At 32.1% G+C, this 17,500-nt stretch overlaps 1 protein-coding gene across 1 annotated transcript in view; it reads left to right on the forward strand.

Moving 5' to 3' along the window:
* Positions 1–2,019: 2,019 nt before the first annotated feature.
* The window catches only part of LOC123662509 (zinc transporter ZIP1-like), a gene marked incomplete at its 5' end in the record, with an annotated part of 39,140 nt that continues 23,659 nt past the window's right edge, over positions 2,020–17,500 (forward strand). The window contains 2 exons of the mRNA XM_045597352.1: positions 2,020–2,050; positions 5,985–6,227. Coding sequence (XP_045453308.1) covers positions 2,020–2,050; positions 5,985–6,227 — 274 coding nt within the window. The remainder of the gene's footprint in view (positions 2,051–5,984; positions 6,228–17,500) is intronic.

The following is a 17,500-nucleotide window of genomic DNA, read 5'->3' on the forward strand; positions in this document are numbered from 1 at the left end:
TATTTTTTCTAAGAGTAAAGAACAATAAGAGATTTATTTGCTAAGTATTGTTTAAACTTTTATTCTAAACTGTAGTCTAATTCGATTAGACTTCAATGGTATTAAAAATTCTTACCTACGCTAAAAACTTTTTAAAAATATTAACATTTCATATTTAGTAATTAAAATAAAGAGATAAGATAAATACACATCTAGTGTATAATTCTAATAAATTAGTAATCTTTTTCTAAAAAACTCGTGAAAGATGTTGACGCCACAATACTAATAATTAGAATTAATTTAAAAACTTCAATGAAAACTACTGCGTCAAACTGAATCAAATTCTTACAGAATCATATGAAAAATATTCCGCATCGATCAATAAAAAAATCGTGCATCTGTACTTATAAACAAAGCATCGTCGAAATGACATCGTCGAAGTTAAAAAGAATCGAGTCATATTGAATTAAATTTTAATGGAACAATGACAACTATTTCGCATAGAACAAAAAAAAAATTGTCGGATCAGAAATCTCGATGTAATCGGTGTACATCATCATCATCGTTTATTTACTTATATTTATTTATTATTTTTAACATTTACAAATTAAAATAATTGTGTTTGCTCGCAAACGAAAAAAAAACCGACTTCAATTACATCGACAAGTAATACAACGTAGATCGACAAAAAAATAGTCAAGCAACTACGCGTTATCAAAGATTACTCAAAAAGTAGTAATCAGATCTCGATAAAATTTGACATGTGACCACATGATAAACATCAGCTTTCGATTAAATTAAAAATTATCAAAATCGGTACACCCAGTAAAAAGTTATTGCGGATTCTCGAGAGTTTCCCTCGATTTCTCTAGGATCCCATCATCAGATCCTGGTTTCCTGATCATGCCATACTAGGAATATCTCCTTTCCAACAAAAAAGAATTATCAAAATCGGTACATCCAGTAGAAAGTTATGCGGTATAATACAACGTAGGTCGACGAAAAAAGCGTCAAGTTAAAACGCATTATTAGATATAACTCGAAAAGTAGTTGTTAGATCTCAAATAAATTTAAATGGGACCAAATGACACACACCACCTTTCGATTAAAAAAAAATTGTCGAAATCGGTCCACCCGGTCAAAAGTTCTGATGTAACATACATAAAAAAAAATACAGTCGAATTAAGAACCTCCTCCTTTTTTGGAAGTCGGTTAAAAAAGCAGAATTTAATATTTTTTTAAGCTAGTATCGTTGCCATTGGCGTTAACTGTTGGTAAGAGGCCTCATTTTTTGACCACAACCTCCTTGGAATCATAGGGATTTCAACAGTTGCGATCCTGTACCGCATGACGCTATTTAAATGTAAAACTTCTTTTTATATGGATCTATTAATATTTTATTTTGTCATATCCATCAGATAAATTTCACGTGTAAATGCTCATATAGAAACAAATCATTTAGGAAGTTAATAGAACTATACAAACAGGCGTATCTGCTCTCCATCTTAACTCTTAAACCCTTTCAAAGTATGGACCAGTATATAAGTGTATAATCTATGGTATGGACTTCGGATTCCCAGCAGTAGATATTATCAACTATTTCTCTTAAGATGCAGCTCTGCGGAGCGTTTGGTGGTAAAAACCGAAAATACATACACAATAAAATTCATTTACTTACAAATTGTCGTTAGCATATATTTTTTTACATAATTATGTATTATTTATAACGTATGGCGTTATTCTAAGCCATATCAATTGCCTGCAACAAATCCTCATATCATATTTATCTGATAACATCTAATCGGAATTATGTCTCAGAACAAAGTACTTACGATGGAAAATCGTTACGTTTATCGAAAGATTCGTTATTTTTCGTTAGTCACGTACGCACACAGTCATGTCACACTGTATCCACATGCAAGTTTCAAAGGTTATTGCTAAATTTAGACTTTTAAGTTTTAAGCTTAGATAATTAGACTGATTGCTTAAAAACTACGAAATTAAGGTAAAAACTAAGAAGTTATTTATAATTGACTGCTAAAAACTATTGTACAAAATATTTTAAACAACGGTCTCGATATTGTATGTATATATAACGAAAACAAATTAACGTTAAAATTGTACCTACAGTATTATGACTTCGTAAAGTAATATTATCAAAGATAGCATTAGAAATGAGACTATCCGCGAGAGAACAAAAGTAACCGACATAGCCCACAAAATTAGCAAGTTGAAGTGGCAGTCATGGTGGTGGTCATCTGTGTCGCAGGACCGATGGCCGTTGGAGTGGAGACCGCGTCTTGGCAAACGCAGTGTGGGAGGTCTTCCGGCACGCTAGACTGACGATCTACGTAGGATCGCTGGTGTAGGCTGAATGAGGATTGCGGAAAACCGGGATATCTGACGCGAATTTTGGGGAGGCCTATATCCAGCAGTGGACTGCAATAGGCTGAACTGACTGACTGGACAATTCATTAAAGTTACCCACATGCTGTTCTTTTATCATAAATGAGAGGGCTTATTAGTGACGTTTTCACGCAGGATAGAATGTGACTAAAATTTCTATACCTATATTTTTATATAAATAAAAATAAATTGCTGAAATGTATGTATAATACGCATAAAATTCGAACCAATGCACCAAATTAGGTACTTTTTTGTGGTCGAAATGTAGGAGGTAGGACAAGATTTATATATAAAAGAAAATTTTAAGTGTTTCTGAAGCTAACTTCAATAAAATGAATTAAGATTTTTCATTTCTGTGAATTTTATATAGTACATATAATACACGTTAAGGCAATGAAACTTCGTAAGCCGAAATATTAGTTTGACTTCTTTTACTTTTTTTATTAATTATTATTCTTTACATAAATGTCGCACCTGAATAGTCTTAGAAAATTTTATTCATCACTTCTAGTGGATGTGGTTTATTGTGGGATAAAAATGACATATTGTCATGTATAAAAAAATTATAAATAACAAAAAAGAAAAATGCATATATGTATAACGCAAGAAGCCTGAAACTAATCACTGGACGTATCAACACTGCGACAATTATTTTGTAATTACGTATGAATTTAGATTTAATAATTAAAAAAATATGTTCTATGATCTCATGTTTATCTATACAAATAAATAAATCTGGAGTGTCTGTTTGTAATATAAAAATAACCGCTTTTAACTACATTCATATGTATATACACGGTACATATACCAAAATAGCACTTTTTATAATTTTTGTCTGTCTGTCGGTCTGCCTGTTTGTTCCAGCTAAAAAAAATGGAAAAACAATTTTACGTAAGTTTCTATCCACAAGATTAATCATGATTATACAGGTATTATTAATTTGTTTCTGCCTTTAAGTATCTAAGGGTAATGTTGATTTTGCCTAATGTTATACAAACACGAAATCATACAGGGGAAAATCCCCGAGGACCAGGACCTTAATGAGATATAAACCTGCAAGTATGTAACTTATATAACAGAATGTACTGATAACAATAGAAGGCTCAATCGAAGTGTTTATAGCTTATACCCAAACTAGCGACCCACCCCGGCTTCGCACGGGTGCAATGCTGATATACTACAGAATGTCTTTATATACAACGTTTATTGCTTTTTAGTCATTAGGCAACACAAATATGTTTTCTTTAGAGGTTACTCTTGAGAGAGCGACATATAATTGGCCATATGAATAACACTCAACGCTCAAATCTGAGCCCGCAACGTTAATAGTTTGACCCTGCGAAGTTTCAATGGTTTCTTCTACTACTACTACTGCTGCTGCTGTTGCTGCTGCTGCTGCTGCTGCTGCTGCTTCTTCTTCTTCTTCTCCTTCGTCTTCTTCTTATACTACTACTCATCTTCTTCTACTACTACTCTTCTTCTTCTTCGAATTCTTCTTCTTTTTCTTCTTACACTTACAAGCTTCACCCTACGAACTTTAATCGCGAACTTTCTAACGCAATACTAATATAATAATATATACGCTAGTTTTTACAATGGTAAGACTCCTTTCCGGCTTATCGTACAATCATGTTAAGACTAAAATAGTGTTTTCCTATATCACATGTTTATTTATTTATAATTAAGCATTTAGTGTGACAGATTTTTTATAATAAATTTTTAAATACTATTTTATAACTTAAAAATTATAAAATGTCCCACATATGACATTTCTCGATGATGAGTTACACACATGAGACATGTTTCTGTTTCTCTGTAGACTTACATAGGAGAATATATATGTACCCATATTTATAACATTATTCTGCTTATATAGGCACTTTCTCCTCAACTAGGGCTGCCACCATCTGAATTACCGAAGCCCGACAAACTTTCTAAAACCCCGGACTGGTATGTGTTATTGTGCTTTTTCTTAGGTTAGTGACCGAATGGAAGTATGAATGTATTTTAGTAGATATATCTGGATCTTTTTTAAAATAAAGAATATACATACGTTAAGTAATGACAAATGATTCGCATTCAGCCTGTAACATCCTACTGCCGGGCATAAGCCTCTTTCTCCGTGTAGGAGAAGGATAGGAGCTTAATCCACCACGCTGCTCCACTGCGTATTGACAGATATGTTCCCTTATCCGTACTATGACTAACGATTCGCTATCAGGTATTTATGACAACAACTGGGACCGACCACTTAACGTGCTTTCCGAGGCACGGTGGGGAGACCTACATGGATGGACATCCAAATCGGAACTAATAACCGGAAATATTTATACAAATACAAATATCAACAGTCGCAACAGTCGCAAACAGTCGCTGTTTAAGGCGACTACTTGCACCACTACACCGAGCTTTTGATGTTTTTAATTTTTTATAATATAATAATTAATTAATAACATAAAAATAAATAAAAATAATTAATATTTAAAGTAAAAACATAAATAAATAATACATTGGAAAAAATAAACGGAAATAAATATCATAATAATTTTGTTAAGTAACATATTTATAATATCAATTCGCTTTTTTTTTTGTTAAACAATTTTTTCAAGAATATGCATTCGTGTTTTTTTAAAAGGACTGGACCGAACCGGCTGACCAGGATGAGATGAGATTTCCTGATCTGGACGCGATCAGGAAATCTCATCTCATCCTGATCAGGTCCAGACCAATCACCTGCGTTACATGCCTTATCTAGTCCTGATCAGGCATGCCTGGTCCGGTCCCTCTAAGGAAGACGAAAAAATTTCTACTCGGGATGGTCGTCTGTTCTTATTGTAAACAACTTAATGCTTGTGTTACAGGTAGCAGTCGACTGATATAACATTTTTTTTTGATAAACATACATAGTAATAATACATATTTAAATATATAAATACAAATATTACACCCAGACTCAGGCGGGAATCGAACCCGCAACTCGCGGAACAGAAAGCAAGGCCACTACAAACTGCGCCAACGAGCTAGTCAGAAATAAAAATAAGATCATAATTTAAATAAGATCATTTATTTGTTTTATTTTAATGTGAATGAGTAAAAATGGTTTGTAAAGAGTTTTTAAATTCTACTTAGTAAAACAATCAACAATCGGAATATTTATTATTATATATTTAATTATTATTAATTTAATTGTACTTATATTGAATTAAATACATAGTTTTTAACTTTAAGATAGCGAGATTATTATCTACTGACTTTTAACTAATAATTTAAAACGTTGCATGTTGTAAATATACCAATATACCTACCTCAATTAAGTCATTTAGCACATTGCATTCGAAGGCTTCGTTCACAGGCTCCGCAGGAGTGGAACGAACTGAAGCAGAAAAGCCGGTGGCTTATAGTACTAGTGCGTCGCTTCGAGCCGGCGCACGCGCTTATCGCTGATACCGAGAATCAGTATAAAAGAGCACGTGTCCTTTATGCAGGCCAATACAACTTCAAACTTGTAAGAAGGACGACCTAAAATAAAAAAATGGATCAACTTTTGAGGCACGATGACCATGACCATGATCACGATCATGATCATGATCATGATACAGAAGGAGTGGTCATCGCCAAAGGGGTTTCTATGGCAGTTTTGTTTTGCGCCTCCATGATATGTGGTATTGTACCATTATTTTTGGCGAAGAAGTTCAGGTGGATATCACCTGATGAAGCGGGGAACTTGAAGTCCAAAAATAGAATCGTGATGACTTTGCTCTCATTTGGTGGAGGTGTTCTGTTGTCTACCACCTTCCTGCATTTACTTCCCGAAGTAAACCACAATATTGAACATTTGCAAGGTAAGTTTTAAAGCTATTTTTACATTTCTGTTGTGTTTTTAATTATATATTTTTTTTTCTATGTGTAATTGTGCATTTTCGGTTAATTAGAAGCATTTTTCGGTAAAACAGCATTTTTATAAATATATATTTAATTAGTTAGAGAATTAATATGTAGTTTAATAAATGAACTAATTAGATGTAATAGTGTAAACGATACAAGTATTTGTTTCAACTCAATGTGCTCTACATATTTAAACACATAGTGTGTTAAGTCAAGTCTTAAGTTCTTAAATATTATAAATATTTATAAACGTACTTTATTACTACAATAAAAGTCATACCACTTAAATATTATTAATATAACAAAAACCGCCCGATACTTTAACTCCTATTGAGCATTAAACACGTACAAACGTTATCTAATAATACTCTTAAATAACAGAAATCTACAAAGTGTTTGCTTATTTACGTTAAAGAAATGTTTAATGTTAGACTAAATAGGAAATGCATTAACACATGTATTATGTACATTCGTTTGTTTCGTCACTATTGTTCCGTTTTATTTAACAGGAAAATGAAGAATAAAACGATTTCAACGAAATTATAGTAACGATTCGTAAGGAAATTAAATTAAAATAATAAAACTTACAAAAAAATATTTTAATTACTAATATTACAAAAGTGTTTTCCTTAGGTATTTCAGGAATATTTTTCCGAAAAGGGGTATTCATTTAAATGGTAATTGTGAGGGTCTCTTTTATAACCGGAATAAATTAAACCATTATATTTTGTATATTTTTTTTTTTTTTGTTTATTGACGGTATCGTATTTTTGTGGAATTTTAATTCCTTATGATTATATTTTTTTTGTATTTCACTTTGAGTCACATTATGTATGTGAATGTGTAAGAATTAAAAACTCTTAAAATAAGTTTGAACGTTGTTGAAAATTTGCGTAGAAATAACGTATTAATTAAACTTCAATAATTAATTAAGAATCTGGATTAAATTTACACTCATACTTCAAGTAATTTACATATGTACATAGCTTTATAGTGCTTATAAAATCAGTTAAAAGTTATAAAATAACAGCGTGATAATCTTATTTAGAATCTATATTCTAAATAAGAGTATAATATACAGACATTAAGTAAAAGTGAAAAAGTTAAAATATTAATTTTTCAATACGAAAGTTACAATCACCGTCGATAGTAAAATAAAGCGGGACTTCATAAGCATATTATTGGTTCCAAGGTTTGATTGTTTTGACGCTATTTATTAGATTGTACCAACTCAAGTGGACATTATCTAATACCGGCTGGTTGCGCAAGCGCCGGCCAATTCGCTGCGTACTGGGTATGTGTGCCACTGACCATTCATCTTGCCGAGTCAATATTTTATTAATTCTTTTACTAGTTTTTTATCATGATGATAGTCGATTGTACTTATATTTAATTACGACATTGTTACAAATTGTTATTTCAACATAATTTTATACGTACCTAAACAAAAACAGTTTAAAATATTTTCGTCGTATTTCTTGATTTTTTATGATTAAATTAATGCGTTTTTTGTTTCAATCACAATTATATATTATAAGTAGGTTATTTTGGTACTATTCATTTGAAAATATATACATATAATAAAATTACGACGCGTTGGCGCAACGATCACAGCACTGGTTTGTGGCTGTTGCGCTGGTAAGGGGTCCGATGTTTGCCGTGGTCTGGGTGTTTGATCAGTCCTTGTCGTGCTACCCGGCTTACCCGGCTACGGCTTAACGTGCTCCCCACCGTACTTCGGAGAGCACGTTAAGCCGTCGGTCCCGGTTGCTATCATGTACACCTGATAGCGATCGTTACTCATAGTAGGGAATACATATATCCGCCAACCCGCATTGAAGCAGCGTGGTGGATTAAGCTCTGATCCTTCTCCTACATGGTGAAAGAGGCCTATGCCCAGCAGTGGGATATTACTATATATACGTAAGTACATAAAAGCTAACATTTATTATAATTATGTTCAATGGTCTGTATATATTAAGTTTGAACTAGAGTTTGTATTCTAGGATTTCCCGACCGAGCCATATGAATATAAATATGTCTGCATAGAATACATAACAAAATGTGTATGTATGTCTCAGCTCCGACACACAACTGGGTTTTACTCCTTTAGAAGATTGCCGTGATATTTAGAAAATTTAAATATTCTATTAAATGAATCGAATCAGAATTAATGAGAATACTAAAATTTAAAATTAAAACATAAACACAGCGTCATTGAGTGCCAGCGTCACTGAGCTTCAGAGTTCACACGATTTCACTTCCGATTTTCACGTCACGGGTTTAAATCGTTTCTTTAGAAGTAAATTCCAAAAAACCAAGGCTATACATACTGTTATATATAGTACTGAGTAGGATCTACTCCTGTTTCTGAGGTCAGGAAACACGACAACAATACGAAAAATATCTTCAGATACTTTATAATGTTAATATCAGTATATAAGTGTATAATCTATGGTTAATATAGTGACGTTGACCGTTATTGAAATCGTCAACGCGACTATTCTGATGTCAAACGGTGGGACCGGACACGTTAACAATTAACTTATTACCAATTCAATGAAGGGAAACACAGAGCACGAAGCACGCGATACGCATTATAAAATTGCGATCCCTTGATAATTGCATTCGCAACAGTTTTACTTTTTTATACAATTTATGTTGAATAACATAAAGAGGTTTTATATATTTTTAGGTTTTATATTTTATGAGTTTTGTTCATCTATTCTAATAAAATAGGTAAATTTAAATGTAATTTTAGTCTATGGGTATGTTTAGGGTTCTTTTTATACTATAAGGGCCTGTTTCACTAAGTGCTGTTATGGGTATCAGATGTATAGCTCCATCCAACAGATACAGTTAAATCCTGTTTATCCACCAAATATTTCTTCTTCTGGCTACCTGAGAACCCAAAAGATGTATTTATTGAGGCGAAAGATCCCTATGAGCCTTAATTTCTAGCTGATAAATCTTGTCAGTAACTCGTGCAAGATATAAAATATACTAGCAACCCAAGCCAATAATTATGCTATAACACATCTTGTAATTAGTACAAAAATATTCAACGCAAGTTAAACCATGTGGGACGTTTTGTACAAAATTATAAAATCGTATTTGTTTATGTATTTGTACAGCATGGAATCATCATACGCAAATAATTATGATCGTAGTCAATCGAGAGACGATTATTGTTGTTTAATGATAAGGAAACGTTAGTGTAATTACACATATCATGTCTCTTTTACACTTTTTCTTGGAACAGAAATTAGAACATAATCTATCTATACAATTCTTTATAAAACGAAGTCCTCCGCCTTGCTCGTCTATTTGCGATTAACTTAAAATATAACTAGTAATTAAGTTTTTATGACCCTCCGCGGTGGGCGCCTCTTTATCACAGATCACTGAGACCGTTGTAATATACCCGAGAAAACTGGTACGGGCCACTAGTATTTATTTGGATTGCGTACGCAAATAAAACAAAACTCTACTTTTAAATTGGCGCTGTCTGTTGGGCTTATTATTAATGGCACAGGACCGTAACTTTAGAAATAAAATTGGTAGACGCTTGCTAGTGCATAGAATAGGTACGTATTACTATGACAGCCATAAACACAAGAACGTACTAAAAAAGTTAAAAATTAAATATAATGTAGTAAAAACTTTATAAAAAAAAAACGAAGTTTATCGGCATTTTAATTCGATATTATAACGTAAAATTTTTTGTATTATACGGAATCGTCATCGTCGAAGACTTACCTCCATATACTTTTTATCGCTATTATGTAAACGGAAATTTTTACAAAAAAAAAGCCACATAAATCTGTTGTTGTTATTACTTTTTATGTTATTCTTAACTCTTTTTCTTTCACGGGACTTACCGAGGTTGTTCTTAAATTAGAACTTCCGATATTTCGGCAATGTTGCAGACGCCATGGTTACCGTCCGTAAAAGTGTTGATAGTAACCGTGGCTGCTTAAAAATATATGTTATTCTTAAATCAGTACGATGCTATTTTAATGTACAGTAGTTCTTAACGTAACATGTCGAACGTAATTAGATGTAAAATGAGTCATGCTTACTCATACATTATGAGGAAATCTTGAGTCTGAGCGTGGGAATTCACCTGCATAGGTGCGCTATACTAGGTAGTAGATACCTAAGCCTAAACATTTATGTTTTATTGCAGGTGAAAAAAATCCCCATTCCCATATATAACTTTTTTATTAATTTTACTAGCTATGAATATTTTTAACGTGTTTGTTAACAAATGCTAAGTAATATAATTATTACATATATTGAGTCAGTTATTAGTGGTCTGTTTAAAAGTAAATATTTAATATTTATACTGTTTTTTTAGAACTGATACACTACTACAGCAATTTTAATTAAATGATCGATTCAGTAGCTCACAGTGAGTAATGAGGTTTTTTTTCTTAAAAATAAAAAAGTATACATATATGTTAAAATTAGGTTGGTAGGTATATGAGCACTCGTATTAGCAGGAGATATCCGATGACTTCATTAAAATACATACTAAATGTAGTTTTCCAAATAATAATTGTAAATTAAATTATTTTAAGCAATAAGTAAGGAGTTAAGCCTTATCCGCGGTCAGTGAACTTTACTCTCTGACGTAACCTAAGGATACCATACTAAAATTCGCACAAAATTATGTCTATTCTCTTAGAAGTAGATGACGAAGAGACCCAAATTAATGTAAAATTTATAATGATATAACAAAGCGGAACAGTATGTGTAATTGTCACTCTTTGTTATAGAAACATATTACTTAAAGAAGGTTTTAGGCTCGAAAACGTCAAGGTACGGAGTAAAGTTAGTAACTCGGAGAACATAACGACAAAAATCGAAGCAAGTGATACCGCGCAGACCGACTAGTTTCTAAATTAAAGCAATTTAGTAGAATTAATCATAGTATTGATTTCTTATTACTTTTCTTACCTTGACAAATATTATACTGTCAGTCAGTCAGACAAATATTAGATATACATTAATGTGATATTAAAAAAAAAAAAAACAATTTAATTATTAATTATTTTTTTATAACAATAGTTTATTATTAATTTGTCATTATTTTATAATTTATTTATTTTTAGTCTGATAATTCTATTACATTTTTTCAACAATTTAAATACAATAATTTTACTCAAAAAAAATCTGTAATGAAACGACGCAAGAAATAAAAGGCTTTATTATTTTTATTTATTTATTACTTTTATAAAGCAATCAAATTTGTAAAAATCACTGTAGAAATTTGAAATAATGTTGCAATTATCCGCATCATTTGACCACATTGTAAAGAAAGTGCGATTTCGCAATAACTGTCATGATGAATGCTACGAATTCACTCAGTTTATTACGTGCTTACAACTTGCTTTTGAGGAGTTTCAACTTCTTCCTGATGCGGGGAAAACGTTATATAAATATACACAGATAAACATAATTTACCAGTAAAAACGTGACGAATTATTTTTTTATATTTGTACCAAAATATAAAAATATACATCTTGAACATACAAATATTCGACAATATGTAATGTAATAAATATCGTATCTAATATTCAAGGCTTGTCTAACAATGTCTAATAAACGAAACAACCAATTTAAAATTCAAGGCAATATAAATTATAGTGTGATATGAAGCAAAGAAAATGTAAAATAATGATAATTTTATAATAATTACCCGTAATCTATGTGTGTACCTTGGAACTTAAAAAGCCGACCGGTGGCGGGATAATCATCCAACTTCTGGCTTTGAAATACAGAGGCCGAAGACGGGCAGCAGCGTCTTTGGTGCGACAAAGCCAGCCCTGCGGTCACCAACCCGCCTGCCCAGCGTGGTGACTATGGGCAAAACACATGAGTTCACGTTATTTTTGACGTAAACTTGTGGAGGCCTATGTCCAGCAGTGGACTGTATAGGCTGTAATGATGATGTGTCTATGTCTGAACCTTATCTGCGCATCAAGCCAAATACTACTTCATTCATTTACATGAAATAGGAATGAATATTTTTGCCTTCAAATTCGGCATGGCTTTTGAGAGATATGTAAAAAAATGTCCTGGAAATTACGTATAAGTATCTATCATTTCCTTAATATTAGGTAAAAATAACTTGATACTAGAATTGTACGCATTGGTTTTTTATAAATCGATGATTGTACGATAGCCTTTTAAAGGAGGTGTTCATACTTTATTGTATATGACAATAGCGAACGAAGTCGTAGGCACAAATAGTTCTTAATGTAATCATAGTATTCTATCGACTAATCAAATATATATGTACAGATTTCATTAAAAAACCATTATACTACTATTTATAACGCAGCCGAATTTGATTGTGGCAATCTAATATTAATTGTAATAGTCATTTAACAATAAAATTTTCCTTAAGACCTCGTAATATGCTTCTTTTCCGCTATAACTAATATTTACATTAAATAATATTTGATTATATCACCCGCAGACACCAGTTCGACAATCCATACATTGATACTTATAATTTAACTCATAAAAATTCTCAACAAAGATTCATATCATTATTGACACCTGATGACAGAAATTTCTAGCAACTGGTTTACTGTAAATACTAATTTTAACTAGATATAGCTATAAAAGCCATATAATCTACTAAAAACAAAAAACTTTGTCAAAAATACATAAGAATTGATGTAAAACAAAGTAATATACATTTATATAGTATTTGTGTTTGACATACCATTTGAAGTTGGGTATACAAGCTTTTCTAAGGCTTATAAACGCTTTAAATATATATATATATATATATATATATATCTATCGCGATAAAATATATAATTTATGTATATAGTTATCACCACATTAATTAAAGTTACACTCAGACTTTACTGTTACAGTATGATGTACTTGAAATATGGTGTACTTTGTTGGTGTTCTATAAATACATGAATAAATAAATATACATTTGAACATACAAATAATCCGAAACGCAGTAAAATTTCAATTCAGACAGTGAACTGAGCATTATTACATGACTCATTTAAACAATTGTAACACTAATAAATATATACTTATTAAGAAACAAAAAAAATTCTCAATTACATTTAAAATTATTATCGTTTATAATTTATCGCTTTGTAATAATGTTACTCTAACTATTCTGATATAGGTAAATGTACTGAATGCGTCGTAAACAATTTCAAAACACCAAATTAATTACGCCGTTGATCTTTAATAGATTAGATAAGCATTTAAACTATGTCACAAAAGACATTATTTTTAATATAGCTTATTTTTAATATTACCAGATTATAGGTTTGTGTTAATCCATATTTGTATAATGAAAAATCTAGTTCTACTTCTAATGTAAATGTATATAATACCTTTTGAGGTAGAACACAGCAGGAAATATCTGGCTTGCCTTGTAGGGTCTGCATCGTACCTGTGATGTTCTTGGTGTTGCAAGTTTCCATAGGATACAGTATTACGGCAAACTATCATGTGGACCGTGCGCTTGTTTGCCGAAACAGTGGTATAAAAAATTCCTGCGTCTTAATAACGTATTTGTCTGCAGGCCTAACTTTGTTATATTTTTTTGTATAATACTAAAATAGTTCAAGTATTAAAAATGAAAAAAATTCTCGATCACCTTACCACCTCAAAGATTTTTGTAATTCGTGATTTCTTAGTATTTACTTTATTAAAAAAGTAGTAATAAAAAAAAAAAAAATGGCAAAGATATCGTGTAACTTCGCCTAAGATTAGTCTAAATTATTTTAAACAGACCATTTAACACACTAAAAATGCTCTGTTAGAATAAAGATTTTTTCACCGTCACATTTCACTTTAGCTGACAGATACCTCTACTTTTACCTCGTGAAACCAAAAATTGTAGTTAAGGTAGATACTAATTCAAAATATTGCACTTTCTGTTGATATAAAACCGAATTAGTAACTATCGATATGGTCCAGTATATAGAGATTAATTAATTCTGGGTTATAATGTTTCATTTGCTTATAGTAATTTTAAATGTGTTTCATGTTCATTTTATTCTTTGTGGCAAAGAAAACATCTTGAAAGCTGCACGTCGATACATTTGTCATATATCAGTTCCGTTGTGAGCGCATGGTTTTGTCCTTCACCCTACATCTTTTCTCTGCTAAAATATAAGACCGTTACAAAACAAATCTTTAAAGTATTCGTTGTTATCATACCGAAAAAAGATATAAAAAAAAACCTTTGTCAAGACATCAAATGTCAACAGCCGCTAGTTACTAACGGCTAAAAATACTTTTTAAAGAGTAATAGAATATTGTATAGGTATCGCCTTTTTATTTCTCAAATGTAGCGAAATAACGTCGTAACTGCTAGATACTGGCCGTTATAGATAAGATATGAACAAATAAACGAATTTCCATTTCGTTTATCTTTTCTGATAAAATGATATTGCGATTATGATAAAACAAGCTATCGCGTCTTTAAGCTTTAGTGCACCTAAATTCTGTTATGACATGATTCCTATTGAGTACTTCTAGAATTCGAGGCGGCAACCTTTTTTATGGGTTAAACCTGTGTGTAAAATATATATATATAAAACTATTTTTCACCTTGAGATTACTATCAATATTTTATTGTATATTGTATTTTTAGACCTTCAAAAAAAAGGAGATTTGAGTTTTTTGAGTTATTTCTATTAATGCGCGCTTACTCGACTATTCTTTCGTCTACCTACGTTGTATTACAGGTTATTTGTCGATGTAATTGAAGTCTTTTTTTCGTTTGCAAGCAACTTTCAGACTTCGTGTAAATTGAAAGTGTGCAATACAGCATTAAATTAAAATAATTTTGGCTCGATGATTTATAATTGTGCCCTTTTTCACATTACTATATTCTCACAATGACTTTTCCTTGCCGCTACAATCTGTTACTATCTGTATATCAACATTTATTTTATTATGATAAAGAAAAATCTATAACCGTCACATGTATGTGATAAAAAGAATATAATTAAAATAATGTTAGCACAATAAGTAAACTTTAAGACATTTTCGAATAATATTTTTTTACGCTTCAGGCTGTAATATCCCACTACTGGGTATAGGCCTCTTTCCCCACGTATGAGAAGGATCAGAGCTTAATCCACCACGCTGCCCCAATGCGGGTTGGCAGATATATTCCTTACTATGAGTAACGATCGCTATAGCGATCGTTACTCCCGGTTGTTATCATGTACACCTGATATATCAGGTGTACATGATAACAACCGGGACCGACGGCTTAACGTGCTCTCCGAGGCACGGTGGGTAGACCCACAAGGACTGCACAAACACCCAGACCACGGCAAACACCCGTATAGCCAATACAAATGTTTGTCATGTGCGGGGATCGAACCCGCAACCGCCAGCGCAACAGGTACAATCCATGGCTGTGACCGTTGCGCAAACGCGGCGATAATTTTTTTAACCTACCGTAAAACCGATTGAAGACTTAAGCTGCAATCATTCCCATCATTTAGGAGATGATTCCTTCGCCTACCAACACCAATACTTACCAGTAGCGTACATTAATAAAAAAACACGAATTAGGAAATTAAAAAGCTTCAAATGCTTAAGTATAACATATCACATAAATGTTCAAAATCGTTCAAATTTAGCAAAACTTTGTTATATTAAGGCGAAATCATCTTCTACTCTCTTATCTTCTCTCTTTTATTTAAAAAGTATTTGTTCTATAAATAAAGTAAACGTGTAAAAAGTGAAATAATACATTTTTATGTTTCTGCAATAATTGCTAAATTCATACGTTGGAACGTTGGTCGAATTTGTAATTATGTCGCGTGCATACCGTACACGACCACATTGTCAGTTGACCAATTAATAATAGGGACATTTAACGGAACAACACTTTCTTACTGTCTATAAAAATATAACTATGCGTTTCATTGACCTTCTGTCCACTTTTCTGACTCAAGATTTCCATTATAATTTTTTGTTTAAGATTGTGTCATCTAATTTATAGTAAAACAACAATAAAAGCATGTCATTATTACAATGAAACAATTTTTTCGTATTTTATCGCAATTTATCTTGGTCCTCCCGTGACCAGCAACCATGGTAAGTAGGTAGGTAGTATTAGTAAAATCCGAAACGTCGGGCATTTAAAAAACTTAATAAACGCGACAAAATACAAAAAAGTTGTTTCATTGTATTGACTTAAAATCGCGTAAACATAAGAAAACAATACAGGGTCATTGCGCCTGTTCGCGTCCACTTAGTGCAGTTGCCAAGTTTGAAGAAGAAAATAAAAATGTCCCCGCACTAATTTCTATGAAAAATTTATTTACTGTGTTCATTATATAGTCTATTTAAAGATTAATTTTCAGTTTTGTTCGAAACATCTTGTTATTATTTTATTTAAATACAAACGTCAGAATTAGGCGATTTACCCAGTTTGCGTCCATAAAATCCAATTTGCGTCCACCCGCTGGACCACTTCGCGTCCACCAGCTTAGAAAAGGAATAAAGAGGTGATATTTTTATGATAATCTAAAGAGACATTGGATTTTAATAATTTATTTATTGAAGAATTATAGTTATTTAAAAATCAACACATTAACATTAATAAATCACTATAAAGAAAATAATACACCTATTTATTCTTCTAAATATTGATAGAACTTAAAATTAAAAAACAAATTAACCTGTGTACAACCTATGTAGTCAGTAAATAGTAATTCCACCTTTAAAATTCAACAATTATCTGTTCTGTGAATTTTAAAGGAATGTAAGCAAGCTAAAGATCAGCCTGCAATTACAATCACAGCAGCCTTTCGCAGTCGACTAGTGGACATAGGCCTTGACAAGTTCACTCCTATGTTTTGCTCATAGTCACCACGCTGGGCTGACGGGTTGGTGACCACAGGCCTGGCATTGTCGTACCGAAGACGCTGCTGCCCGTCTTCGTCCTGTGTATTTCAAAGCCAGCAGTTGGATGGATATCCCGCCATCGGTCGGCTTTTTAAGTTCCGAGGTAGTAGAGGAACTTAATCGCCTCTTACGACACCCACGGGAAGAGAGGGGGTGTTTATATTCTTTGATGCCGTAAGCACCACAAAGGTCAGCCTTGATTAATAATAATTATGGAAACCAAATACGAGGTGCACACATATCTCCATTCGCATTAAATATTAATAATACCGCTGTTTTCTTCTTCGTTACTTGGTTTTATTTG

The sequence above is a fragment of the Melitaea cinxia genome, chromosome 18 (genome assembly GCF_905220565.1).
Source record: "Melitaea cinxia chromosome 18, ilMelCinx1.1, whole genome shotgun sequence".
Classification (NCBI taxonomy): domain Eukaryota; kingdom Metazoa; phylum Arthropoda; class Insecta; order Lepidoptera; family Nymphalidae; genus Melitaea; species Melitaea cinxia.